This window comes from Leptodactylus fuscus, chromosome 4 (genome assembly GCF_031893055.1).
Source record: "Leptodactylus fuscus isolate aLepFus1 chromosome 4, aLepFus1.hap2, whole genome shotgun sequence".
Taxonomy (NCBI): Eukaryota; Metazoa; Chordata; class Amphibia; order Anura; family Leptodactylidae; genus Leptodactylus; species Leptodactylus fuscus.
This window is the reverse complement of record NC_134268.1, coordinates 79,346,272-79,373,572: the sequence shown is the minus strand read 5'-3', so window position 1 is coordinate 79,373,572 and position 27,301 is coordinate 79,346,272. Positions and strand designations below refer to the sequence as shown.

Below are 27,301 nucleotides of genomic sequence, written 5' to 3'. Positions count from 1 at the left end.
TATTTTTTACCGCCGTTCACTGTGTACATTAAATATTGTTTCAGTTTTGTTGTACAGGTTGTTACGGACGCGACAATACCAAATATGTATTGTTTTTATTAATTTTTTGTGTTTTTTTTTACATAATTCATTTTTTATAGAAAAAAGGGATTTTTGGGACTTTATAACTTTATTAATTGTTTTCAAATACGTTATTTTTTTTTTTACACTTTTTTTTTTACTTGTTCTTGTGTCCCTATGGGACACATGGATCAGTGAAGATTGCATCACTGATTCTCTACTCTAGACTGAGACACAGGCTGCAGTGACAGCCTGCACGTGTCTCACTCTAGACACAGAAAGTGAGCTGTGCGGACGGGACAGCTCACTTCCAGAAGACGCCGGGAGCATCACCAGGTAAGTGAGTGCTCAGGGCTGTCTGGGGTCACTAACCAGACCCCAGACTACGTATTACAGATACCGGCACCCCCCGATCTCGGTCCGGGGGGTGCCGGCGGGGGGGGGGGGGGAGAGATCGCGGCACCCTTTGTTTGCGGTGGTCATGTTTGACCATCGCAATCAAAGGGTTAAAACCTCCGATCGGTAAAAGTACCGACCGGAGGTTATGGAAAAGGGTGATAGCTGTCAGTAACAGCTATCACTCAGTTCCGATTCCGCCCGCTCAGCTAGTGAGTGGGCGGAATCACCATGACGTAATATTACTTCATGGTGCGCGAAGTACCTCGCGTCCATGACGTAATAGTACGTCAAAGGTCGCTAAGGGGTTAAATTCCACACTGTTTGTCTATGTTATTTTCAGGTCATTGATCACAGCTGTGATGTTTTACTTACCTCCCTGTTAGCAGTTCAGCCAGCAAATGTAACGTCACAGCAGCGTGTGACCTCCATGCTCCTTGATGTCATTCATACTGACCATGGATGTGGGTTGATTTATTACCTGATCAGCTATGTGGTGCTGCACAGACTGTAGAAGAAATGTTACACAACAGAGACCACAGAAAGAAAGTTTGCACACAGGCAGTATGTAATTTAATTCTAGGGGAGAGTGGAGAAGGGAGGGGTACACGGAGCACAAAAGCAGGCAGATGAATCACGGGAATTATAATTGTTTCACAGATTCATGTGAAGTAACAGTGATATAAGGAGCAGCAAGTAAAATAATGCCAAACAAAGGCTTTGGATTTATTTGCAGATAATTTTTGGAAGTTGGATAAGCCCTTTAAAAGAGGTATCCAAACCTAAAATATTAATCATTTATGCACTTAATAGGTGATGCATATTACACTGGTGGGAGTCCGACTGCTGGTTCCAATGTTTCTGTTAGTGACACAGGCTTTGAATGGTGTGTCATAGCATATAATCAATTATTGCTTTATTTAGAATTCTTCATGCAGCTCTTGTGCTTGGGGCGGAAGGGGACCAGGGTCAGCTCTTCACTGATGTAATAGTTATCACCTGTCTATTGGATAGATGACACATGTTTAGGCTGAAATATAGAACTCCTTTCAGTAAAGTTATACACAAATTTGAGCTCACAAGCTAAAGAAAGATATCTAAGGGAGGGTTCACACCAGTGCCCAATCTCCATTTGCAGGTTTCCGTTCATTAGAATGGATTTCCAAAGTGTCCACTGGTGAGCGCTCATGAGCCTCTTCTGCTCTCCGCAACAAAACCGTTTTTTCTTAACTGGACACAAAGTCGGACCTGCAGGACTTTGTGTCCAGTTAAAAAAAAAACAAAAAAAAACTTTCACTGTGGAGAGCAGAAGACACTCATGGACGCTCACCAGCAGACACTGACTACAGGTTTCCTTTTTCTGCCGACAGAAAACGGAAACCTGCAAAACGGAGATCGAACCCTGGTGTGAACCCGCCCTAAGCAGTTACCAAAAACATAATTTAATCACCAATGTGTTTGTTTGGCTTTTGGCAAAATTAATCTGTTTTTAATAACTAAAAGATTATCTTGCATTCAGGGCCTCCGTATTAAGGATCTGCACTTAAACATTTCAGCGTTCGCGGATGATGTCCCACTTTTTGTCAGGCAGCCACTTATGACTATCCCTTCTCTCCTTCACGAGATTAATACTTAGTGATTATAGTTAGAGATGAGCGAACAGTGTTCTATCGAACACATGTTCGATCGGATATCAGGGTGTTCGCCATGTTCGAATCGAATCGAACACCACGTGGTAAAGTGCGCCAAAATTCGATTCCCCTCCCACCTTCCCTGGCGCCTTTTTTGCACCAATAACAGCGCAGGGGAGGTGGGACAGGAACTACGACACTGGGGGCATTGAAAAAAATTGGAAAAAGTCATTGGCTGCCGAAATCAGGTGACCTCCATTTTAGACGAATAGTGGATTTCAAATCCGGGTCATATGAGAATGTGAACTTTGTGACTATGAGACAGGGATAGCTGTACAGGCAGGGATAGCTAGGGATAACCTTTATTTAGGGGGGAATGTTATTAAAAATAACTTTTTGGGGCTCTATCGGGTGTGTAATTGTGATTTTTGTGAGATAAACTTTTTCCCATAGGGATGCATTGGCCAGCGCTGATTGGCCGAATTCCGTACTCTGGCCAATCAGTGCTGGCCAATGCATTCTATTAGCTTGATGAAGCAGAGTGTGCACAAGGGTTCAAGCGCACCCTCGGCTCTGATGTAGCAGAGCCGAGGCTGCACAAGGGTTCAAGCGCACCCTCGGCTCTGATGTAGGAGAGCCGAGGGTGCACTTGAACCCTTGTGCACCCTCAGCTCTGCTACATCAGAGCCGAGGGTGCGCTTGAACCCTTGTGCACACTCTGCTTCATCAAGCTAATAGAATGCATTGGCCAGCGCTGATTGGCCAATGTATTCTATTAGCCTGATGAAGTAGAGCTGAATGTGTGTGCTAAGCACACACATTCAGCTCTACTTCATCGGGCTAATAGAATGCATTGGCCAGCGCTGATTGGCCAGAGTACGGAACTCGACCAATCAGCGCTGGCTCTGCTGGAGGAGGCGGAGTCTAAGATCGCTCCACACCAGTCTCCATTCAGGTCCGACCTTAGACTCCGCCTCCTCCGGCAGAGCCAGCGCTGATTGGCCGAATTCCGTACTCTGGCCAATCAGCACTGGCTAATGCATTGTATTGGCTTGATGAAGCAGTGCTGAATGTGTGTGCTTAGCACACACATTCAGCTCTACTTCATCGGGCTAATAGAATGCATTGGCCAGCGCTGATTGGCCGAATTCCGTACTCTGGCCAATCAGCACTGGCTAATGCATTGTATTGGCTTGATGAAGCAGTGCTGAATGTGTGTGCTTAGCACACACATTCAGCTCTACTTCATCGGGCTAATAGAATGCATTGGCCAGCGCTGATTGGCCGAATTCCGTACTCTGGCCAATCAGCACTGGCTAATGCATTGTATTGGCTTGATGAAGCAGTGCTGAATGTGTGTGCTTAGCACACACATTCAGCTCTACTTCATCGGGCTAATAGAATGCATTGGCCAATCAGCGCTGGCCAATGCATTCTATTAGCGTGAACTGAGTTTGCACAGGGGTTCTAGTGCACCCTCGGCTCTGCTACATCAGATTGCTACATCTGATGTAGCAGTGCCGAGTGTGCATCAGATGTGTAGTTGAGCAAAACTGGCTCAGCACTGCTAAGTCTGCATTCGCATAGGAATGCATTGGCCAGCCTTCGGCCAATCAGCGCTGGCTCTGCCGGAGGAGGCGGAGTCTAAGGTCGGACCTGAATGGAGACTGGTGTGGAGCTATCTTAGACTCCGCCTCCTCCAGCAGAGCCAGCGCTGATTGGTCGAGTTCCGTACTCTGGCCAATCAGCACTGGCCAATGCATTTCTATGGGGAAAAGTTAGCTTGCGAAAATCGCAAACTGACAGGGATTTCCATGAAATAAAGTGACTTTTATGCCCCCAGACATGCTTCCGCTGCTGTCCCAGTGTCATTCCAGGGTGTTGGTATCATTTCCTGGGGTGTCATAGTGGACTTGGTGACCCTCCAGACACGAATTTGGGTTTCCCCCTTAACGAGTTTATGTTCCCCATAGACTATAATGGGGTTCGAAACCCATTCGAACACTCGAACAGTGAGCGGCTGTTCGAATCGAATTTCGAACCTCGAACATTTTAGTGTTCGCTCATCTCTAATTATAGTAATTATGAAATTGATTTGTCGAAAAGCACAGCCCTCCAGCTAACTTTCTCCAGATGGCTGATGACCAAACACTGAAGCCAGACCGCTCCTCCTGCTCTTGGGGAACTGTACTCTAGAATTAGGGATTCCTGGTCAAACAGTACTCTTAAAAAAAATGAGAAAAAAAGTTCCAGACTGTCCAGGCTCCCTAGGACACATTTTAGGCCCACTATGATTTGTAATTTACTGGCTCCGCTGCCTGTTGTGTTCCCCACCTACTCCTACTACTACTTTTGGAAGTCCACTCAAGTCCCTTAGATAATGTTACACTGGAACATTTTGTAACTTATAATCCCCTTTTCCTCTTTATTGAGACATGTGCCTGTGGAATGGGTTTTAGCCTAAAAAAATGAACTGTTATTCACAACGACCTGTTATGTGTACATTGGTAATACAATGAGAGACACTATACCTGATCATTTTATGACTTATCATTAATATTTCACTTTTTATTTCTGTGTAGGCCTCCCTGAGGCTGTGGAGCTGGTAGGCCAAAACAGTCTGACTTTTCTATTTTTTTACTCTCTTTGACTCCAGTTCCAACTCCTTCATGAATGACTGAAGTTGGTAACTTTTTGGTAACTATTTGTTATCTCGGACTCTAGCTGCACAACTTTTACTCCGTGACTCGAACTCCAAATCCACAGCCCTGGCAGGCCCTCTTTCTAATTGTCAATTTTCCTCAAGCTACTATGATGCCGCACAATGACAGCATACACAGACAAGAGGTAATACGGCTTCTTTATGCTATGGTCAGCAGGGTTTATTAAAAAAACAAAAAAACAAGCTAAACCTTATGGAGCCCTCTGGGCTACTGACTGCTAACACCTAAGTGTAAATACTGTCTGACAGTTGAAGTCACTGCTAAATTAAATCAGCAAGTGTACTCTGTTACCAGTCCCAGAGTCCTGTGCAGTCAGAGCAGCCACTACAAATAAACACTGGCTAGCCTGAACTCCTGGACTAGCCAGAGACCAACAAACTCTGTGTGCTTCTAGTTCCACCCAACCCCCCAAAGCAACTACAGCCAGCAACCTGACAGTGTGAATACTGACTGACACAGCAAAGGACTAATGAGCTTTCACACAACTCACACACACAAGGCAGCATGCTGCCCAACTACCAATGGCATTGCTGTCTCTGGGGAATATACTATCTAGGGTCACTAAATATTTTACAGGCTGGAACCCAAGGACCACACACACATCAATTCAGGTTATCACATTTGGTTTGATCTTAGAACGCCGGGCGTCCAGACCAGCCCCCTTATATAGGCAAGGGGTGGTCACCAGCAAATAGCCCAGCTGCCCAATACGAGCGTCCATTGGTCGACACACCAGTCCATCAAAGACTCGACCACACTCGGCTGTTGCAAGGCAGGTTAACCCCTGCAACCCTGGACTATACAGAAGAACAGGCAGCGATGCCCATCTCATGGCCGCAGCTTCTGCACAATCGTAACACTTTACCATATACTTAGAAGTAGCGGTATGGAACACATTATGGAAAACTAATAAGTAATGTTGCCATGAATATATCAGTGAGGTGAGACAGTAAAACATTTTGACAACCAGTATCAGCAAATGTCTGTGTCTCTCTTTAGTCTTTCCTGCAGGTGGATTCATAATTTAAAGCAGTGCCTTTGTTCTAGATCCTAAAGAAGTCCCCCAGCCCTATATAAGACGACCAGTTATAATAAAGTAATGTGATGGTTAGGAGGCTTTCTTACAGATTTTATATTTTAGACCAGGAGCTTCAAGTTATGCCTCTGCACATGATATTTAATAGTATCAAGGTATACTACAGAAGAGGATTGTCAAACCCTAATAAAATGTAGGCCTTGTGTATGATTTTTAGTTATTATGGAATATACTAACTTATTTGCAACGACCTTTGCCTTTTTAGAAAATAAAATATATTGTTGCCTTGCTGGATCCGAAAAGAAGGAAGAGTATAAAGGAAAGTCTGATACTTCTGTGTTCTGTATCCTGTCTTATGTTTGGCTCAAACACTCCCATAAATACCACAAGTCTGATTCCAGCCCAATTGTTTTGTACATAGTAAAGCAGTTTTCAGAAATGCCATAGTGGTAAAAGTCACATTACAGTGAAATGTTCCTCTGCAATGTCGACTGCTATAAAATCTCGGGAAACAGAGCAAAACCTAAATCTTAAAAGATAAAAAAAAAGCCTAATGCAATGATCATATTTATTTAAAACAATAAAACTATTATAATATATTAAAACAAATATAAATATTCATTGCTCGGAGGCTTTTAATCTGGTAAATTTATATCTATCTATTTTCATCCATAGAAGTTCTAGCAACATAAACCAATTCAAACTATTTGCAAATCACTAAGGAAAACCATTACAATTTATTAACCATTAATTAAACATGGTTAATTAATTCATTAATGAACCGCTGAATCGATTAATTAATTATTAATTAATTAACACGGTGCGGTGGAACAAATAAATACCCAATCTAACATGCATAACTAAAATCTCATACACTTAGAAATAAAAAAAAAATAAAATCATATCAATTTTGGACCTTAAATAAAAAGAGTCCAGAGAGAGATAAATTACCATGTAAAATAGTTAACATGACTGACTTTGATTCCCTTCAACTCTGCTGCATTCTGCTAATTGTGTCCTGATATACCAATGAAAATAAACATAACGTAACATTTCCCCATAAAACTTCATTCTAATAATCTATTAAGTAGACGATTTTCCACTGGGAGGCTACAGAACTAGACAAATAGCTTTGTGACAGAGTCAAATAGAGGACAGTGTCATTTAGGTTACAAATTACACTTGTACAAGATGCATAACTTACAAGGGTAGTCTTCTTCTTGAGCTTGAACTTTGCTTGCTGAAGCTTTCTGCATTTTAATCTAATGAGCTGAATGAACATCAGAGAAGTCTTATTATGCGATATACAAAAGTCCTTGTGTTCCGTGTTTACCACCCAGTACACCCAAAATAGCAGGCAGTAAAATACTGGGAGTTTTGTAAAACTGAACACAAGAGCTTTTTACTGGAAACAGGATGGATGATATGGACTTTTACCAAACTGATACAAGATGAAAGTGTGTAAGTATGTAACATTCTTTAAAACATATTTAGTTTTCTTTTTGTAACCGAATGTTAAACAAAATTACCATGATAGTTGGATTGTAACAAATGAAATCCAGATTTTTCTGTTTATAAAGCATCTGGCCATAGCATAGTATATTGCTACTTGTGCTTTTGTTATACACTTAACATTTAGAATACATTACTTGGCTGCGCTGTAATGTATGCACACTGGATTATGCTACAATTTCATTGAAATCTATTACATATGCATTTCTTAAACTAAAACATTTTTGTGATAGAAACAAAATTGATTCACCAAGAAAACAATAAGATTATTAAAATGTGTTTTATATTTCAATGAGAGTCTTCCTGTGGTTATGATGAGCATAACGCTCCCTCTGGGAGTTTATTAATAATAATAATGATGTTAACATATCAGTCTGCTTGATGCATTCAGAATTGACAATATTCATTGATGTAGGGTTTAATATATTTCAGCTTGTGTGTAAGCTAGCAGCTATGCTATGGATGGGTCTTGTGGGTGAGCTGGTACACTCAGGATGCTTTGTTCACTGGACTTAATATTGCAGCTATTGTATGAGCGCACATTTATGCTGAGATACACACACCATCAAAAAAACATGAAAGGCATTTTTTAGTAAATGGGCAAGTTTACAGAAATTTTATTATGACTATAACCATGTCTGAATATGTACACAATTAAAACTTAGACATTACTGGAATATAAGTCATTAAAAATTTTGAGTTTTAAAGATTTACTCTAACCAACTGACTCTAGGTGCAAATCTGTGTTGCTGTTTCCATGCTTCGGGTCCCCAAAAAATGGAAACCCAATTCACTTAAAAAAACGTTTACCTGTGGAAACCCACTTACCCGTAGACTATAATGGAGTCTGCCGGGTATCCACCCGAAAAATGAAAAGTCCTTTATGCAACCAAGGTTGCATGCAGGACTTTTCTCTCCGCAATTTTCAAGAGGAATGGAGGACGGAATCCGGGAACAGTCACTGGATGGATACAAGTGTGAACATAGCCTTAGTGGTGGCAGTCCTTTGTCTATGGATACATACATGAATACTAGAACATGGTATCTTCTAATTCATGTAGTATCCCTGCCTAATAACCTGCTACAAGCTGTGACGCACTGTGTGTTCTGTTTCTATCACAGTCAGAAATAACCTTTACAGCAATTTGTTTTACAATAATTCTTCTTGTGGGATTAGACCAAAAATGGTAACCTTTGATCCCCACCAATAAACCTAATGACTGTTTTGACAGTTCGTTATAGGTCATTGAATACTTTTGGGAGTGCATGGCTTGAACCAGATGCATCTATCTGCCTATTTTTCCAGCTTTCAAACATACATCAAGGTGCCTAATACAGTTTATCCTACAACTTGACAAGTGTCATTGTATGCTCATATGAACAGAGAAAAGACATACCCTAAATATAAATAAAATACATATTGTATAATTAGTACTTACAAGAGCAAAAGAAAATGACAATATCATCTAAAAGTATTGCATACTGCCATGGGTCAAACAAGTGATTAGAGCCAGAAACCTCTTCCACCTGATACCGTTCTCATGAAATCATAATAAAGCAAATAAGTGTTATTGGTGCACCCAGTGGGCCACTGTCAAAGTCGGGGGACAGTGATAATATGGTGCTAACCTGTCTATGACCAATACCTCAGTGGCAATTGTACTGCTTATCTAGTTGATCCTCATGGAGTGGCCAGCCAATCACACCGCTACATTGCAGGTTGCCAACTGGAGCTTTCCACCAATGGAAGATAAAATTCACATTCTGGACACAACTGCAGATTCTGTCATGCCACTGACGTATTAGAAACACGATGCACACATAGCACTCACACATAAGACACATCCCACGTACAGGTCGTTTACACATCGATATGTGATGCTCAAGCATTTCTTAACAATCTGGTCAGGGAATTTGCTATAGGAAATGTTCACAATGTGAGGAGTCACAATTTTTGTTGCACATGCAAAAATTGTGACAATTGTTCATTTTGAGAACCACTTGTCTGGTTAAGAGGGCAGAGAGAGGCAAAGATGAAGGCAAATTAAGGCTGGGACAATGAAGCCTTACATATTTATTATAATTACGCCAGAAAACTGGCCTAAGTTGTAGCTGAAAGTTATGTTAGTTAGTAGAGATGAGCGAGTATATTCGATCAAATACCTCCCCTGCACAGTTATTGGTGTAAAAAAAAAAAGCGATAGGGAAGGTGGGAAGGGAATCGACCGAGTACACCAATATCTATGCAGGGGAAGTATTCGATAGACTACTACTATTCGGTCGAATACTACTCACTCATCTCTATTAGTTAGTTATATAAGTTTTTCATAGTTGAATTTGTATAATCCGGTGCTCAGACAGCTAACCACATGAGATTTGTTTTATCAAAAATTTGTGAAATTTGGCTCTCTGGTTTACAGTGTTATAATTATATTCTGTGAGGTCTGTACAGTGGCCAATACTGTAGCTAAGCTCCTATTGAAGACAATAGGCAGACAGCAAGCCAACTGCTTCTGGACCCCATGTTGTGCATCTCCATACAACTGATCGACCCCTCACCAGTCAGATACTTATAACTGCCATTTGATGTACCACTCCTAAATACTTCATGGGGGAAAGATGTTCCTGAGTTACTAAGAGACTCCTGGTGCATCTCTGGTGGTCCCATGTGCTACAATTGAAATCTACACCAGCCAGCCATAGAATTTAGCAAATTTTTTTATGTCCCATCCCCAAACTACCTTGAACCTCACCCTGGTCTGACCACTATCTTAAAAAAACAACAAATATTTGTCACAATTCGGTGCACCAAAGATGTGCCAATTCTATGCCAGTTTTCTGGCTTTTATATAATTGTAAATTTCTCCATTGTATGTAAATCATTTCAGTCCAACCTACAGAATATGCTTTACATTATGCTTCAAACATAGTATATTACATCGATAATACTACCTTGAATGTAAATATCTACTTCTACCTATTAAATAATGAAATATTCATCAAGTTATCAAGTGAGAATGATTTTGTTGCAATTGAAAGGCACAATGCTATTTATTTCAATAAGTAACTGGTATTTCAATAGTGTGAGCCATAAATGAATCAAGCAGTATGCTCATTTTATATATTCTAACAATGACCTGATTATAGTCACAATTCTCTATAAAAACTGTACAGACATCTGAACTGTAGCACAATGAAATCCTGTAATCTATGGTCATCTATAGAATAGCACAATTATTTTAATAAAAGAAGTAATGTAGTTCCAATCATTATGTTAGAACAGTAGGTTATTTTTATTGAGCAGATATTGCTGAATACAAGGAAATGTCGTAAAAATTGTGAAGTGGTCTCAAAGAAATGGCTAGTGATTAAAATGTATACTAAGAACCTCATGTTCATTTTTGTAGATTTTGCTGAGAAGCACAGATAATACCATTGGTATGTCTAGTTCATGTTTTTTTTCCCCCTAAAATGTTGGTGTACTGCATCTGTGTTCTATCTTTGTCCTGCAAACATTAAGGATGAGTTCACACAGGGTTTTTTGGTCCGGAACCTGAGGCAGAGGCCGCCTCAGATTCCGGACAAAAATACGGGTAGCTGCGACTGGATGCTGGTGCAGTGCATGTATGGGACTAGTCAGGAGGGGGTGTCTTCAGGCGGATGTCGTGAGGAAAATCCTCCTGAAGGAAAGATCATGTCGCTTCTTTTCCCAGAAAAAAGAACTGACCAGCTCCCATTGATTTCAATGGGAGCCGTCTTTTTGGTCAGGATTTTGAGGCAGATGCGGCCTCAAAATCCTGACCAAAATACCCCGTGTGAACTTACCCTAAGACCTCATATGGCTCTGAGAGTGGAAAAATAAAGAAGTTGTGGGTTTTGGAAGGGGGAGTCAAAAATCAAAAGTGAAAAATTCCTCTAGCGGGAAGGGGTTAAGACTAGAATCAATCAGGGCAACAATATGAGTTTCTGCTTTATCCAGAAAAGGAAAAAGGTAAATCTTGGAGATGTTCCAGGCGATTGAATAAAGGGAGCGAAGGACAAATTTGAGTCAAACATAATCCTTGGACTGTGGGAGTTCTGCCTTAGGGTTATGGTACTACCACACACTGAAATGGAAATATCAGGCTTAGGTAGGTTCATTGCAAAAAAACTGGATGTTCTGTTTTTGAAGGATTCGGTTTCAGATAGAAGAGAGAGTATATGATGTTAGTGACAGATGACAGCCTATCACTAAGACATCCATTCCAGGATGTGAAATCTGTACTTGGGAGAAATGAGCAATAGGCATTTTGTCTGAAGAGTTCCATTAAAATTCAGTGGCATAGCCTGTTTGTACATGGAAAAAGATATTAGTTAAAATGCCATGTTCCCAGAGTTTGCATAGAACTGTAAAAATGTGGAAGGACTTTGTCCACAAACTTTATAATTACATTAGAGGATAAGATTTCATCCGCGTGGAAGCTTATTTCTATCTATATGGCCGCATGTAAGCTTTATATTCACAGCATTATCATGTATAACAAGGTTCTTTAAATGAAAAGTGTTATCAGTCTGCTGAAGAAAATACTTTAGAGATGCACTAAGGTCAGACAGAGTCAACATCCTGAGCATTGTATGGGATACTTTCAAGGCTATAAAGGTGGTATAATGTTAAATGTTTTCGCTAGCCATATTATTTATAAGGATTTAAACTGACAGATGTAGATATATCTCAGAATGAGATCTATATTTGCAAAGAGAATAGAGCAATAAAATGATAAGAGTAGTGCAACAGGGAAATAGAAATTTTAAATCCTTATTCAAACCCTATAAAGATATGCAGCTGTTTAAACAGATAATGTCTTCGGTAAATGTTTGCTGCTGCATCAAATATATTGGGGATTAATAACTTAAAGGCAGTTTATCTGAATTATTATGTTTATCATTTACAGTTTACTTACTATCGTTCCGGCCATGACATTGAAGGATGTGCCTGGTATACATTTGGTAAACTCAAATTATAGTTATACTTTGTGATATGAGCATGGATGGATAAATCGATAGTCAGATAAATAGATCGAGCTACAAAAAATGATGCGTAACAACTCATCCACACAATATAGTTATATATCTTGCACTCGTCCTTCTCAAAGCCTGTATTGTAGCCAAAAACAGCATTCTACATCAACATTCAACATCTTCCTGATATTAATGGAAACATGGATGGCAACATCATGTTCCTAGTTTAGTGAAGCTCATGTTTTTCCTACACCTGTAGATCATTGGCAGAAATGTATGCTTACTTGACCACAAACATGGGCATTTGGTTAAGTGTGCATACTTATCTTAAAGGAGCAATGAAAATAAGATTGCGCCAAATACCCAGCTTATCTCCAAAAGTAAGAAGCAATTGGGCATGTTGAAATCTAACATGCTTAAAAACTGTATTTCCAAAAGAAAGCTGGCAAGCTCCCAATAAATTGGTGCTTTTAACTATAAGTACACAGTATGTCAGTGATTCCTAATTGAGATGCCATGACACCCAGGGGTGCCAGGCAATCCAGAGGGGAAATAGCCACAGATCGTCTCTAAACTGTATCAACATTCCTAGGATGACAATGTAGCTGAATATAATGGTGGAGCAGGAAGCTATTCCTGTTGTATCACTAAGGCATCTGCTAGTGATGTCTGGTGAAGACCTGATGCATTGAACTGCATATGTATGTCACAACTACAGTGTGGTGGCTGTTGGGACATTACCACTTGTTGAGGGCTGTTGGGGACATTTCTTCTTGTCTAGGGGCTACTAGGGAGCATTAGCACTTGCCTGGGGATTGTGGGGGACATTATCACTTGGCTGGGGACTGCTAGTGGAATTACCACTTGCCTGAGGGCTATGGAGGAGCATTGAAAATTGCAGGTCACTGTGGTATTTCATTCTGTGTTGGGCCACTGTGTTGGAGCATGATATTGTATTTGGGCTATTAAGAGCCTGGTGATGGTAAAAGTTAAATTTGTATATGTGCTGGATGGGAAGTATAGGATGGGTTTTTTGTCTTTTGGTAGGGGTGCCCTGAGGAATTTTTTTCCAGGTGTGCTCCAAGTCTGAAAAGGTTAGGAAACTCTGCAGTATAAGCTAGTCCGAATCTATATGTCTTGAAACACTGTAGTATATGCTATTCCAAATCTATATGACATCTTCTCAACAAGGGTCTTCATGAGATGCAAATTCATATGATTATCACTGGTAAGAATAGAAACAAATTGCAAAAATTCTATAATTTTGACAAAATGTGAGTTTCCCAATATCAAGCAATGATATTTACCATTGGATATATATCCATTGAATTCTGTGCAGGTACATTTGTAATTTAAAGCTTTTATGCTAATGGGTGAACATATGCTAACAAACATTACAATATTCTACATATGCAGAAACTGAAATATACTGTAAATTTATTCCATTGAATAATGCCTTCTGTCTACTGCTGCTTTCATCCTGGATTTTTGCCATGTGCATAGGAAAAGTTCCTACTATAGCTACTGTAAATACCATTAGAAACATTAGTGTACACATAGGGATACTGTATATAAATTCATAAATACCGTGAATAAATCATTACTGTAACTAGACATTTCAGACATAAATATACAGTACTATAGATACATTTATAAATAGTAGGATATTGTAGATAGATAGATAGATAGATAGATAGATAGATAGATAGAAGCAGGTACCCTTTGCAGTCCATAGTGGAGGGAGAGTGGACTTCACAGACAAAAGAACTCAACCAGGTGTGATGGGATCTAGAGTATCTCTGCAGCCTGCCCCCTCCTCTTCCTGTCTGTCCCAACTGTGAGTTAAGTATAGACAAAAGAAAAGGGGATTCTTTACAAGATCCATCTAAAGGATTATGCTAATGTAACATCTCTGCCTGTTCGGGCCTCTGCGCCACCCTCTGCTCGCATGCTGCGGCGCCGGAGGCGTGTGCAGTTTGACAATTTGCTTAAGGTTTTTAGTTGCACTGTGTGAACACGGCTCTAGTCCTTAATTGGATTTGCACCACACCCGTCTTCTGCCAAGGTTGCCTCTGTTCATTAAGTGGTTAATCTGTCTTGCCTGTGATTGACAGCTTTTCTTCCTGTCAGGTTCTGGGCGGGTTCTTCCTTCCCTATTTAGTCTTGGCTCACAGTCACACTGGTGCCGGTTATTGCCCTTGCTTTCTGGTATCGCTTGCTGTTATTTACTTGTATGCTAATCCTTGACCTCTGGCTTTCCTACTGACTATTCTCTTGACTCCGATTTGGCACTGCATCGCTCTCTTGTTACCGAACCCTGACTACCTGACCTCCCTTTGTTGTTGTTCGTCTTGTCTGCGTTTTGTGTTTCACGTATTCAGGGAGGGATTGTCCTCATGGTTGTCGCCTATCACCTAGGATAGGGTCTGGCAATAGGAAGGGAAAGCGGGGGGCTTCAGTTTAGGGCTCACTGTCCCTTGTGCCCCTCCCTCCAGGGTTCACCAGCAGCTTCTGGGGAATTATCATCTTGCTATTCCCTAACAGCTAATAAATTCTCATTGATGGAAAAAGGAAAACTCTCTAGAATATCTTTTCCAAAAAGTAAGAGACCCATCAAGGGTTATTGACTCTTATCAGTATGAAGCAAGGTTTCATTTTGGATGGATGAGAGGTCATTGTGGGTCAGAAGGATTACTATGGTGCTAGAGTGAGTTTCACTCTGCACCCATCTATGGTGGGATGCTTATATTCCTTCATGGGTCCAACAGTCCCGGGAACGTGGTGGCAATGTCCATTAGTACTCTTTGTAATTCATGGGCATGTCGGATCTTCCAGAATTAAAGAGAACCTCTTTATAGCTCATCTACGCTTGGGCTGATGGATGGAGATTAGAAAACCCTAATGGAGTACTTGAAAATTATTTTCTTTAAAGCAGAAGAAATTATACAGTAATTTAAATCTGGGAATCTAGCCAATTTATAGTGCTACCATTTTTCAGTTTTTAATTGACTTGGTGAATTCATTTTAATATAAAGAATAGATCATATTTGTGTATAAAGAACCATATTATTTGGTGTATAAACCTTAAAATAAATATAAGGACAAATCATTTTGATAAAAGGCGATTAGATTAAAGTCTATACAATATATGTAAAACAGCAGATGGCAATGAAAGGGTATGTATGAGTACAAGAAATCTTATTATTGAATATACCCTTTGTACAACTTAACAGGACTGGTTAATGAATGCTTTTCATTGTGTTCTTAATTCTATTCCAGAATTGCAGCTGCAAAATTGTAACCAAAACTCAAGTTTAAATTAATACATAAAGTCATAAAGTCCATGGACACAATAAGTACAATACATTGTATCTGTTTATATAAATAAATACGACAATCAAATAGTTAATTCATGAATTTTTCTTTGTTTGTTTAAGGGTTTAGGAGACTATGAAATTCTAGGAACCAGAGGACAGATTGAAGCAAGTACAATGTAAAGTGGAAATCAGCTAAAAAAAAAAATAAAAAAAAATCAAAGCTATTTTTTTCCATTGGAATGTACAATATGAGAAACATTTCTACATGGCTTTCTGTATTGTTGGAGCTTTCTGCAATATGGCCTTGTGTCATAAGTATGAATTTATTAAGCTTTACTACTCAAGAAATGAAACTTACAAATCATGTAAGGGTAAAGAGAGGATGGTCATGGGAGCCTCTATATGTCACTGAGGAACAGGAAGTAAAGAAGCCGATGTATGTTGGGCAGGTAAGTCATACATAATAAAATTGACATTATAAATATAATATATGTTAAATTACTCCAGTACTGGAGTACTGGTGTGTGATATCAGGATACACAAAGGTGTTACATAGCCCCATAGTAGTCTATGTGAAATGGTCAGATAAAGCATATGGATGTATCCACACTCAACTGATCTCATACTTGGGTAAAGATAACAATTAGAGATGAGCGAGTAGTGAAATATTCGATTCAAGTAGACCCTCAATATTTGACTATTCGAACGAATATAGAATCCCATTATAGTCTATGGGGAAAAAATGCTTGTTTCAGGGAAAACCACTATTCAACTAAAGGAGAGTCACCAAGTCCACAATGACACACCAGCAAATGATGCCAACACCTCTGGAATACAACTGGGACAGCAGGGGAAGCATGTCTGGGGGCATCTAACGCGCCCAAGTCCCAGGATTACCTCACTATCACAACCTATCAACTAGACACTCCAAACTCAATATGGAAAGTGGAAAAATACTTGAAAAACTTCTTTACTCCACAACAGTATGGTCAGAAATAAAAATTTAAAGCTAAAGAAACATTACCATGCACCCCTTTAAATCACGTTGCCCATGACAACCACAGATGGCATAGGCAATGGGAAATCCAAAAGCCCCCACTCTTAACTGTCATTGTTTATGTGTGTGTGTGTGTGTGTGTGTGTGTGTGTGTGATGTGGTGAGACCTCCAAAAATTACTTTTCTAGCCCTTCACGTGAGCCCTTCCAAATTAAGTTAGAGTCCCTTAAGCTGAGCTACCAGCAGAGATTGAGACCCTCGAGGTGACTTGAGCCTTTTACCAGCATAGTTTTAGGCCCTTTAAGTTAGTTCAGCCTTGCACCAGCGGCGTGTTAGACCCTTTAAGTGAGTTGCGCCTTGCACCAGCAGAGATTTCTGCTCTTAGGGCAAGTTGAGCCTTGCAGCAGCAGAGTGTTAGCCCCTTTAAAATTCTTAGCCCCTAAAACGGTGGTTTCAAAACCATCACTCACATTGTGTGGGATTGATGCAGTGGATTGGAGTGAGGACCCAGACATTGACCTTGATTTGATTGTGATTGTGAAATTGATAACATTTTGGCATCAAGTCCTGGGGGTAACTTTTATTTAGAGAACCGCAAAGGTGGAGAATTGGTGCAACCACTACTACCGGTAATGGTCCTCTAATATGGGACTCTACATTACCTCTACAGGGTTCTGTTCAGGTGTTAATAGTCCAAACAACATGCTCCAGTACTTTAGATGTAGATCAGAAACCACTTTCCCTTCCGACACCAGATTTAACCAAGGTTTATAATCATCCTGCTGAGATGGAGCCACTAAAGGAAACCTTGCCTTCCAAGGCATGTTCTATAGCTGTGACTGAGGCAAATTTAAACACAGAGTCCTTTGGAACTGAACAAAATTCAAAGAGTCTTAAGACTTTAGAGACTGTTGAAAGTAATGGGATCCAGAATGAGGAGTTCATCACAAGGCTGACAGATGTACCTCCAAATGCTGCAGCACAAGCAACCAGCAGTCAGACTAAGATTGCCTCTTCTTCAAGTAAGGCACAAGATTCTTTGGAACCAGAACAGGAAAAGTCAATGATTGCCATCGCAGCAGTGCCTAGGCCATCTTTCAGAGCAGTTCATTCACAGATTGAATTGGAGAAAAATAAGAGCATTTACTGTGATCGAGTCTTCATGCACATTAGTGGGCATGGACAACCTGAGCTGGCCTGATTACTGAACAAGATCAACCAGGATAATCAGGGCTGGAAACAGCATTCAGATCTTACCAAAAGGAATCACCCTCGGTTTGGAAAGAAGCCATCTAAGCGTTGCACCTTTAATTGAGTTGAGCATTGCATCAGCAGAATGTTAGGCCCTTTGGTTGAGTTGAGCCTTTACCAGCTGAATGTTAGGCCCTTTGGGTGAGTTGAGCCTCTAACCAGCATAGTTTTTTGTCCCTTTGGGTGATTTGAGCCTTGTAGCAGCAGAGTTTTAGTTTTTCTAACCAACAGAATGTTAGGCCCTTTGGGTGAGTTGAGCCTTTAACCAGCAGAATGATAGGCCCTTTGGGTGAGTTGAGCCTCTAAGCAGCTTAGTTTTTGGCCCTTGGGGTGAGTAGAGCCTTGCAACAGCAGTATTTTATCTTTTGGCCCTTGGGGTGAGTAGAGCCTTGCACCAGCAGTGTTTTATTTTTTGGCCCTTGTGGTGAGTAGAGCCTTGACCCAGCAGTGTTGTACTTTTTGGCCCTTGGGGTTAGTAGAGCCTCTAAGCAGCTTAGTTTTTGGCCCTTGGGGTGAGTAGAGCCTTGCACCAGCAGTGTTTTACTTTTCAGCCATTGGGGTGAGTAGAGCCTTTAACCAGCAGAGTTTTAGTTTTTGGCCCTTGGGGTGAGCCCTAAGAAATTACTTTTCAGGCCCTTGGGGGTGAGCCCTAAAACATTAATTTTCAGGCCCTTGGAGTGAGCCCTAAAAAATTATTTTTCAGGCCCTTGGGGTGAGCCCTAAAACATTAATGTTTTTTTTTTAACTATTTATGGTGAAGGTGGTGGTGTTGGAGAAGGAAGAGGAGGAGGAGGATGAGGAACTTGTGTGCTGGAACAGACACATGGAACTGTGTCTCGTCAGTACTGTTGATGAGACATGCTGGTTGCGGGTCTACAATATCTGCTATCCACTCTAGCATAGGTTCCTGGTGCTCGGGCCTCATCAGCGGGGTACCCTGCACCCTGCTTGACGGTGTGGCACTGATGGCTGTCCCTCTCCAGTAGCTGGACTGTGGACTTGATCTCCAGCTGGTTTTCCGCATCCACGTCCCTGTCCCCGTCCCTTGATGCTACCCTGGCGCATCTTTGGCAGGTTCAGTGTATAGTAAACTGTTCCTGCAGTGTAGCGCTGAAAAGAGTTGTTGATTACTGTTTTCCTGCCTAGCAGAAGCTACAATCTTTCTCACCCTCAACACAAGGTCTCACCCTAACTAACTTCAAACCGCATCTGACACGAATATGGCTGACACTATTATTATAAATCCGAGGTCACCTGATTTAGCCAACCAATGATTTTTTCCTATTTTTTTTTTCAATGCCTACGTTTTCCTGCTTCCTGTACCACCTTCCCTGCACAGTTATTGGTACAAAAAAAGCACCAGGGAAGGAGAGAGGGCATACAAATTTTTACTGCGTTTACTGCGTGCTATTCGATCGGAATCAAATATGTTGAATACCCTAATATTCGATCGAATACCTACTTGATCAAACGGTATTCGCTCATCTCTGATAACAGTTCTTCTTAAATCCAATTCAACACAATATCTCAACATGCCAACAAATCCCTTTCACCTTTTTTCACTGGGTAATCGCATAAGGACACAAATAGGATAGTTAGCATATCCCTTTGTGATAACTTGCCACAAAATCATGTTGAGTTCAGAAAAGCAGCTACACATATTTAGACAGGATCAGTCATGAAGATGGTTAATGGAGGACACATCTGTAGTATTGTAGAGGGCACCACACAGTAGTCATAAACGGTGCATAATAGCATATAGCAATAGGAGGTTAGGTAGAGCCAACTATGCATGAATCCAGAGCATGCACATATCTTTATGAAGATTCCAGTACTGCCCTTGGTGAACTGTAATTTTATGAAAATAGCTGGAAGAAAACAAGTATGTGATGCACTGGCCTTAGAGTTCCTTTAAGGAACCAGTATAAAGTATGTGTAACAGTATATGGCTCATCTGAAGAAAGCTGTTAGGAGCTACAGAGTAGCATGCCACACTTGGAAACATTTTGTGAATTTGCTAATTGTTACATGCTATAACATTGCAGCATGGTATCATGACACAATGGAGAATATTTATGAAGAAAGATAACACCATATTTATAGCAAATGTAATAAAACAAGAATAATGTTCAATGTCAAAAGTATAAACTTCATTTCAAGCAGGAAGCATATTGTATTGCTAGTAAAATCTGAAATATCACACAATTACCAGATTAAGTTATGATGATTTTTGAGAATGATGTGATATTTTGAGACTGAAAGTCTCTTGTTTGGGTACAATGCTTCAATGAAATCCATCAGGAGCAAATAATATATGAAAATATGATAAGACATTATTACAGTGTAATACAGTAACCAAAATCTGGGGAGAATCGCATAGCATAGAGGAGTTGATTCTTGAAATGACCATAGAAAGATGTAGGGTAGACTCTGTAGGGTAGACTATGTATTATAGACTCTGTAGGGTAGACTTACACCACCTCGTCATGAACTCTCACTGCTAATAGAAAGTGTTGTGCGTGTCGGCTTATCTTTGAATAATCAAATTGTGGGGGTCTCATGTTTAAAATTGGTGATTTGAGTTCACAAAAAAGTCATCTCAGGAGAGGTCTATTAAATATGCAAAAAAGAGCCTTCATATTGGCAGCCACTTACACCTCCTATATCAACAGTAGGGTATATGGCATGAAGCCTTGTTGGAACATAATAAGATCAATGTAAGAAACTTAAAGATATTTCTATCAATGGGGTCTTCCATCTACCTCTATTTAGAGTATTGCAGAAATTCATCCATCATTTTTGCAGGAATGGTTGAGCATGAAGGTCCTCCTACAACTTTTTTTTTTTTTTTTTTTTAAATGTAGATTGTGAGCCCCACATAGAGCTCACAATGTACATTTTTCCCTATCAGTATGTCTTTTTTGGAATATGGGATGGAAATCCATGCAAACACAGGGAGAACATACAAACTCCTTGCAGATTTTTTTTTGCCCTTGGCGGGATTTGAACACCAGGACTCCAGTGCTGCAAGGCTGCAGTGCTAACCACTGAGCCACCATATGGCCCCCGGTCCTCCTACAACTTGAACATAAACAGCAAGTTCTCATATCTAGGGGTTTTTTTAGGTTTCCATCCCTGGTCTTAGCAGTGTAGTGGGTAAGGAAAAAATTTGTGAGAGTCATAGAGGTTCATTGAGTGGTGGGTCATGATTGAGACAAGTTTTCAATGAATGAAAAAATTGTATAGACGTACTAAACACTGTGTTCTCCTTCAATCAAAACATTGGGGGCGAAATCCTTAGGGTTGTGAAACCAAGATGTTAGGGGATAGAGGTGCCTGGAGTTGAGGCTTAAATCTTACAGTGCACCACAACAGGAGGGAATTAAGGGCCCCTTCACACGGCGTATACGCTCACTGCTTTGGAGCGTGTAAACATTCCGTAGCAGCGGCGTCTAAAGCAGTTCCCATTGTTTTCTATGGGAGCCGGCAGACGCGCGCTCCCCATAGAAATGAATGGAAAAGGCAGCCCATTCATTTCTATGGCGAGCGCGCGTCTGCCGGCTCCCATAGAAAACAATGCGATCTGCTTTTAGACGCCGCTGCTACGGAACGTTTACACGCTCCAAAGCAGTGAGCGTATACGCCGTGTGAAGGGGCCCTTAGAGTGATTTTAGACATCAACAGTATCATGTGATGTATAGGGCACATTCACCACATTTGGGCCTGCAAAGGGACAGGGGCAATTAAATCTCATTCTAAATCTACCCAGATTGTTATTCCTTGTCCGCTATCATCTAAGGACACCTGGGCTAGAGGGTCGTAGAGGGTTTGGATAGAGGTGACAAAGGGTCTAGAAAAAACAAATCTGTTTCAAACAGGTATGCCATGAGACATTTTCAAAGGCTTTTTCAATATCCAAAGCCAGTAGTGTCATTGCCATTGAGTGAATATTTTCATAATGTACAACAATGTTGTCCAGAGCCTCAAAACTCAGGATAAAAACATTTTTTTCCTGATGGATCAAGCATGAGAGAACAACATTCAGGTAAGCAGCTAATACAGAGTTAAGCATCTTAGTGTCAAGGTTAACCAGAGAAATAGGGGGATACTTTTTAGGTAGGGAGGGGTCCTTGCCAGATTTGGGGATCACAGTAATCATAGCTTCCAAATAGGAGAGATAGGTTGTGTCTGAAGGAGATGTTTACTTAACATGTGGGGTCAGAGTCAGGGAAAATTCCTTACAGTACATGGCCGTCAGGCTATCTAGACCTTCCCTGATATCAGGCACTGAGTAGAGAAGGCTACCTCTTTGGTGGCAATAGGATTATTCAGGGTATCTCTTGTGGCTGAAGGCAGCAATGGCAGTGGGATAGAGGCCAAGTTGGTGTCTAGGGATTGGTGGGAGCTACCTGGGGAAACTGTATACAGTTTGAATTAGAACTAATATATTCAGGGGAAGGATGAGAAGTCAGGTGGCCAAGGTGGAACTGAAAGTTATGGACTTTGCTAATACTTTGATGTTGCAATATACGGGCTTGAAGGTTATAAGGCTTATTCACTAGAGATGAGCGAACACTAAAATGTTCGAGGTTCAAAATTCGATTCGAACAGCCGCTCACTGTTCGAGTGTTCGAATGGGTTTCGAATCCCATTATAGTCTATGGGGAACATATACTCGTTAAGGGGGAAACCCAAATCCGTGTCTGGAGGGTCACCAAGTCCACTATGACACCCCAGGAAATGATACCAACACCCTGGAATGACACTGAGACAGCAGGGGAAGCATGTCTGGGGGCATAAAAGTCACTTTATTTCATGGAAATCCCTGTCAGTTTGCGATTTTCGCAAGCTAACTTTTCCCCATAGAAATGCATTGGCCAGTGCTGATTGGCCAGAGTAGGAACTCGACCAATCAGCGCTGGCTCTGCTGGAGGAGGCGGAGTCTAAGATCGCTCCACACCAGTCTCCATTCAGGTCCGACCTTAGACTCTGCCTCCTCCGGCAGAGCCAGCGCTGATTGGCCGAAGGCTGGCCAATGCATTCCTATGCGAATGCAGAGACTTAGCAGTGCTGAGCCAGTTCTGCTCAACTACATATCTGATGCACACTCGGCACTGCTACATCAGATGTAGCAATCTGATGTAGCAGAGCCGAGGGTGCACTAGAACCCCTGTGCAAACTCAGTTCACGCTAATAGAATGCATTGGCCAGCGCTGATTGGCCAATGCATTCTATTAGCCCGATGAAGTAGAGCTGAATGTGTGTGCTAAGCACACACATTCAGCTCTACTTCATCGGGCTAATAGAATGCATTGGCCAGCGCTGATTGGCCAGAGTACGGAACTCGACCAATCAGCGCTGGCTCTGCTGGAGGAGGCGGAGTCTAAGATCGCTCCACACCAGTCTCCATTCAGGTCCGACCTTAGACTCTGCCTCCTCCGGCAGAGCCAGCGCTGATTGGCCAAAGGCTGGCCAATGCATTCCTATGCGAATGCAGAGACTTAGCAGTGCTGAGCCAGTTCTGCTCAACTACATATCTGATGCACACTCGGCACTGCTACATCAGATGTAGCAATCTGATGTAGCAGAGCCGAGGGTGCACTAAAACCCCTGTGCAAACTCAGTTCACGCTAATAGAATGCATTGGCCAGCGCTGATTGGCCAATGCATTCTATTAGCCCGATGAAGTAGAGCTGAATGTGTGTGCTAAGCACACACATTCAGCTCTACTTCATCGGGCTAATAGAATGCATTGGCCAGCGCTGATTGGCCAGAGTACGGAACTCGACCAATCAGCGCTGGCTCTGCTGGAGGAGGCGGAGTCTAAGATCGCTCCACACCAGCCTCCATTCTGGTCCGACCTTAGACTCCGCCTCCTCCAGCAGAGCCAGCGCTGATTGGCCGAATTCCGTACTCTGGCCAATCAGTGCTGGCCAATGCATTCTATTGGCGTGATGAAGCAGTGCTGAATGTGTGTGTTTAGCTCAACTACACCGGTGGAGTAGTTGAGCTAAGCACACAGATTCAGCTCTGCTTCAATCAGCGCTGGCCAATGCATTCTATTAGCTTGATGAAGCAGAGTGTGCACAAGGGTTCAAGTGCACCCTCGACTCTGATGTAGCAGAGCTGAGGCTGCACAAGGGTTCATTCGCACCCCCCCTGGCTCTGATGTAGCAGAGCCGAGGGTGCACTTGAACCCTTGTGCACCCTTGGCTCTGCTACATCAGAGCCAAGGGTGCACTTGAACCCTTGTGCACACTTGGCTCTGCTACATCAGAGTTGATGGTGCGCTTGAACCCTTGTGCACACTCTGCTTCATCAAGCTAATAGAATTCATTGGCCAGCGCTGATTGAAGCAGAGCTGAATCTGTGTGCTTAGCTCAACTACTCCACCGGTGTAGTTGAGCTAAACACACACATTCAGCACTGCTTCATCACGCCAATACAATGTATTAGCCAGTGCTGATTGGCCAGAGTATGGAATTCGGCCAATCAGCGCTGGCTCGGCTGGAGGAGGCGGAGTCTAAGGTCGGACCAGAATGGAGACTGGTGTGGAGCAATCTTAGACTCCGCCTCCTCCAGCAGAGCCAGCGCTGATTGGCCGAATTCCGTACTCTGGCCAATCAGCACTGGCTAATGCATTGTATTGGCAGGATGAAGCAGTGCTGAATGTGTGTGTTTAGCTCAACTATGCCGGTGAAGTAGTTGAGCTAAGCACACAGATTCAGCTCTGCTTCAATCAGCACTGGCCAATGCATTCTATTGGCGTGATGAAGCAGTGCTGAATGTGTGTGTTTAGCTCAACTACGCCGGTGGAGTAGTTGAGCTAAACACACACATTCAGCACTGCTTCATCACGCCAATAGAATGCACTGGCCAGCGCTGATTGGCCAGAGTACGGAATTCGGCCAATCAGCGCTGGCTCTGCTGGAGGAGGCGGAGTCTAAGATCGCTCCACACTCCACACTCCAATCAGCGCTGGCCAATGCATCCCTATGGGAAAAAGTTTATCTCACAAAAATCACAATTACACACCCGATAGAGCCCCAAAAAGTTATTTTTAATAACATTCCCCCCTAAATAAAGGTTATCCCTAGTTATCCCTGCCTGTACAGCTATCCCTGTCTCATAGTCACAAAGTTCACATTCTCATATGACCCGGATTTGAAATCCACTATTCGTCTAAAATGGAGGTCACCTGATTTCGGCAGCCAATGACTTTTTCCAATTTTTTTCAATGCCCCCGGTGTCGTAGTTCCTGTCCCACCTCCCCTGCGCTGTTATTGGTGCAAAAAAGGCGCCAGGGAAGGTGGGAGGGGAATTGAATTTTGGCGCACTTTACCACGCGGTGTTCGATTCGATTCGAACATGGCGAACACCCTGATACCCGTTCGAACATGTGTTCGATAGAACACTGTTCACTCATCTCTATTATTCACCCATATATAATAAGTAGCCTGCATCCAACATATAGCCTTCTATGTCTCATTAGTAAGTATTGCATAGTTTGGAACTTAGTATCCCTAAGTGCTTTGTTATCATAGAGAGTAGGCAGACACTGATATTCTCTAGGCAACTTGGTTAGCTTAGGCTCAAGCATAAGCTGGGCACACTGTTTTCCCCTCTTCAAAAATGTTTATACTGCATGTCATATTTTTAAAGCTTACTGACATTGTTACTGAAAAATTTGGAGTTCTATTTTTTTCTTATGTCCGTCAAAGGCTCAGTAAAAGATCACTAATGGTGGCACCACATTGTACGAAATGGGGCTACAGCAGACTGCTGATGCTTTCACATCTTAGTAAGTCAAACATAATTAATTGTAGCTATTTATTGTTATCGGCATCAGGGGCCGATCCAGGGCCGGGCGAGCCGGGCAACCGCCCGGGGCCCCGCACCCAGCGGGGCCCCGCGGCAGGGCCTGGACCTAACAAAACTCGGGTCGGTCGGCAGGGCAATTGCCGAGGGCCCCAGCACTTCCAGGGGCCCCCTGTCGGTCCTCTATCAGTAGCTGCAGCTCCCTGCACACAGTGTGCTTCACACATATACTTTCCCTATTCCCTTTCCTTTCCCTATTAGGAAGTATATGTGTGAAGATCCCTGCCATCCTGCATCTTACACATGAGAGGGAGAAGTTCAGCAAAGTGAAAGTAAAGACAGAACACGCAGGTACAGGCTGGAGGGGGGAGGGGGGGTTACTCTGCCTATTAATGTCAGGCATTTGGAGTTATTCATATAGTTTTGGTAACTCCATGTGCCTCATATTAATAGCAGTTAACCCTATCATGTCCCTCACATTAACCCCCTGTGTACTTCACCATAAGGGTTACTGATGTGTGAGATATATGGGGTACTAATCATGAAGATACTTCATTATTACCTCCATGTCTCTCACATATCAGTAACTCTTATGTGAGGCACACAGGGGGTTCATGTGAAGGACATGATAGGGTTAATTGCTATTAATATGAGGCACATGGAGTATTTTAGGGAGCGTTCACACTACCGTCAGTGTCCGCTGTTAATGTCGTTCAAAATCTTGCACGGACATTAGCAGCGGACATTAGCTGTGTCCGTGACATTCTGCATTCATTTAAAGGGGCTCAATCAGCAAAATTATGCTAATAGAGCCCCACATATGCGTGAATAGCCTTTAAAAAGGCTATTCAGGCCCCGTAAATGTTATATTAAACCCCGGTTCCATTTTTAAATAAAAGCATTTAAACATATATGCTAATCGTACCTGAATGTGCACCATGGGCGGGGATGCACAATGCTATATCATCTTCAGGCACGCCTGCCTCTTCTGTCTTCTTGTAGTGACGCCCTCTGGTTCCGTGTCTTCTTGTCTTCAAATCCCGCGCCTGCGTAGTAGCGCTTCCCTCCGGAGTACTACTGCGCAGGCTCACTTGCCAGTCCCCATAGAACTACACGAGCGTACTGCACGTTCGCGAACTGCCATTAAGTAAAATGGTGAGTGAGCCTGTGCAGTAGCGCTCCGGAGGGAAGCGCTAATACGCAGGCGCGAAATTTGAAGACCTCAAGCCGGAAAAAGACCAATAGGAAGCTGGCAGAAGAGACGGGACCAGAGGGTGTCGCTCCAAGAAGACAGAAGAGGCAGGCGTGCATCGTGCATCACCACCCCCGGTGCATGTTCAGTAAGATTTGCATATATGTTTTTATGTTTTTATTTAAAAACGGGACTAGGGGTTAATATAACATTTACGGTGCCTGAATAGCCTTTTTAAAGGCTATTCACGCATATATGGGGCTCTATTAGCATAATTTTGCTGATAGAGCCCCTTTAAATGGACATCAGGTGCATTGTTTTACACTCCGTGCCTGTCCTAAAGATGTCCGACTTTTCAAGCGGACAGAAA

The 27,301-nt window shown here is 42.1% G+C and overlaps 1 protein-coding gene across 1 annotated transcript in view; it reads left to right on the top strand.

Moving 5' to 3' along the window:
- Nucleotides 1–7,246: 7,246 nt before the first annotated feature.
- The window catches only part of LOC142200383 (cadherin-19-like), a 95,109-nt gene continuing 75,054 nt past the window's right edge, over nt 7,247–27,301 (top strand). The window contains exons 1-2 of the mRNA XM_075270716.1: nt 7,247–7,307; nt 15,794–16,122. Coding sequence (XP_075126817.1) covers nt 15,913–16,122 — 210 coding nt within the window. The 5' untranslated portion in view covers nt 7,247–7,307; nt 15,794–15,912. The remainder of the gene's footprint in view (nt 7,308–15,793; nt 16,123–27,301) is intronic.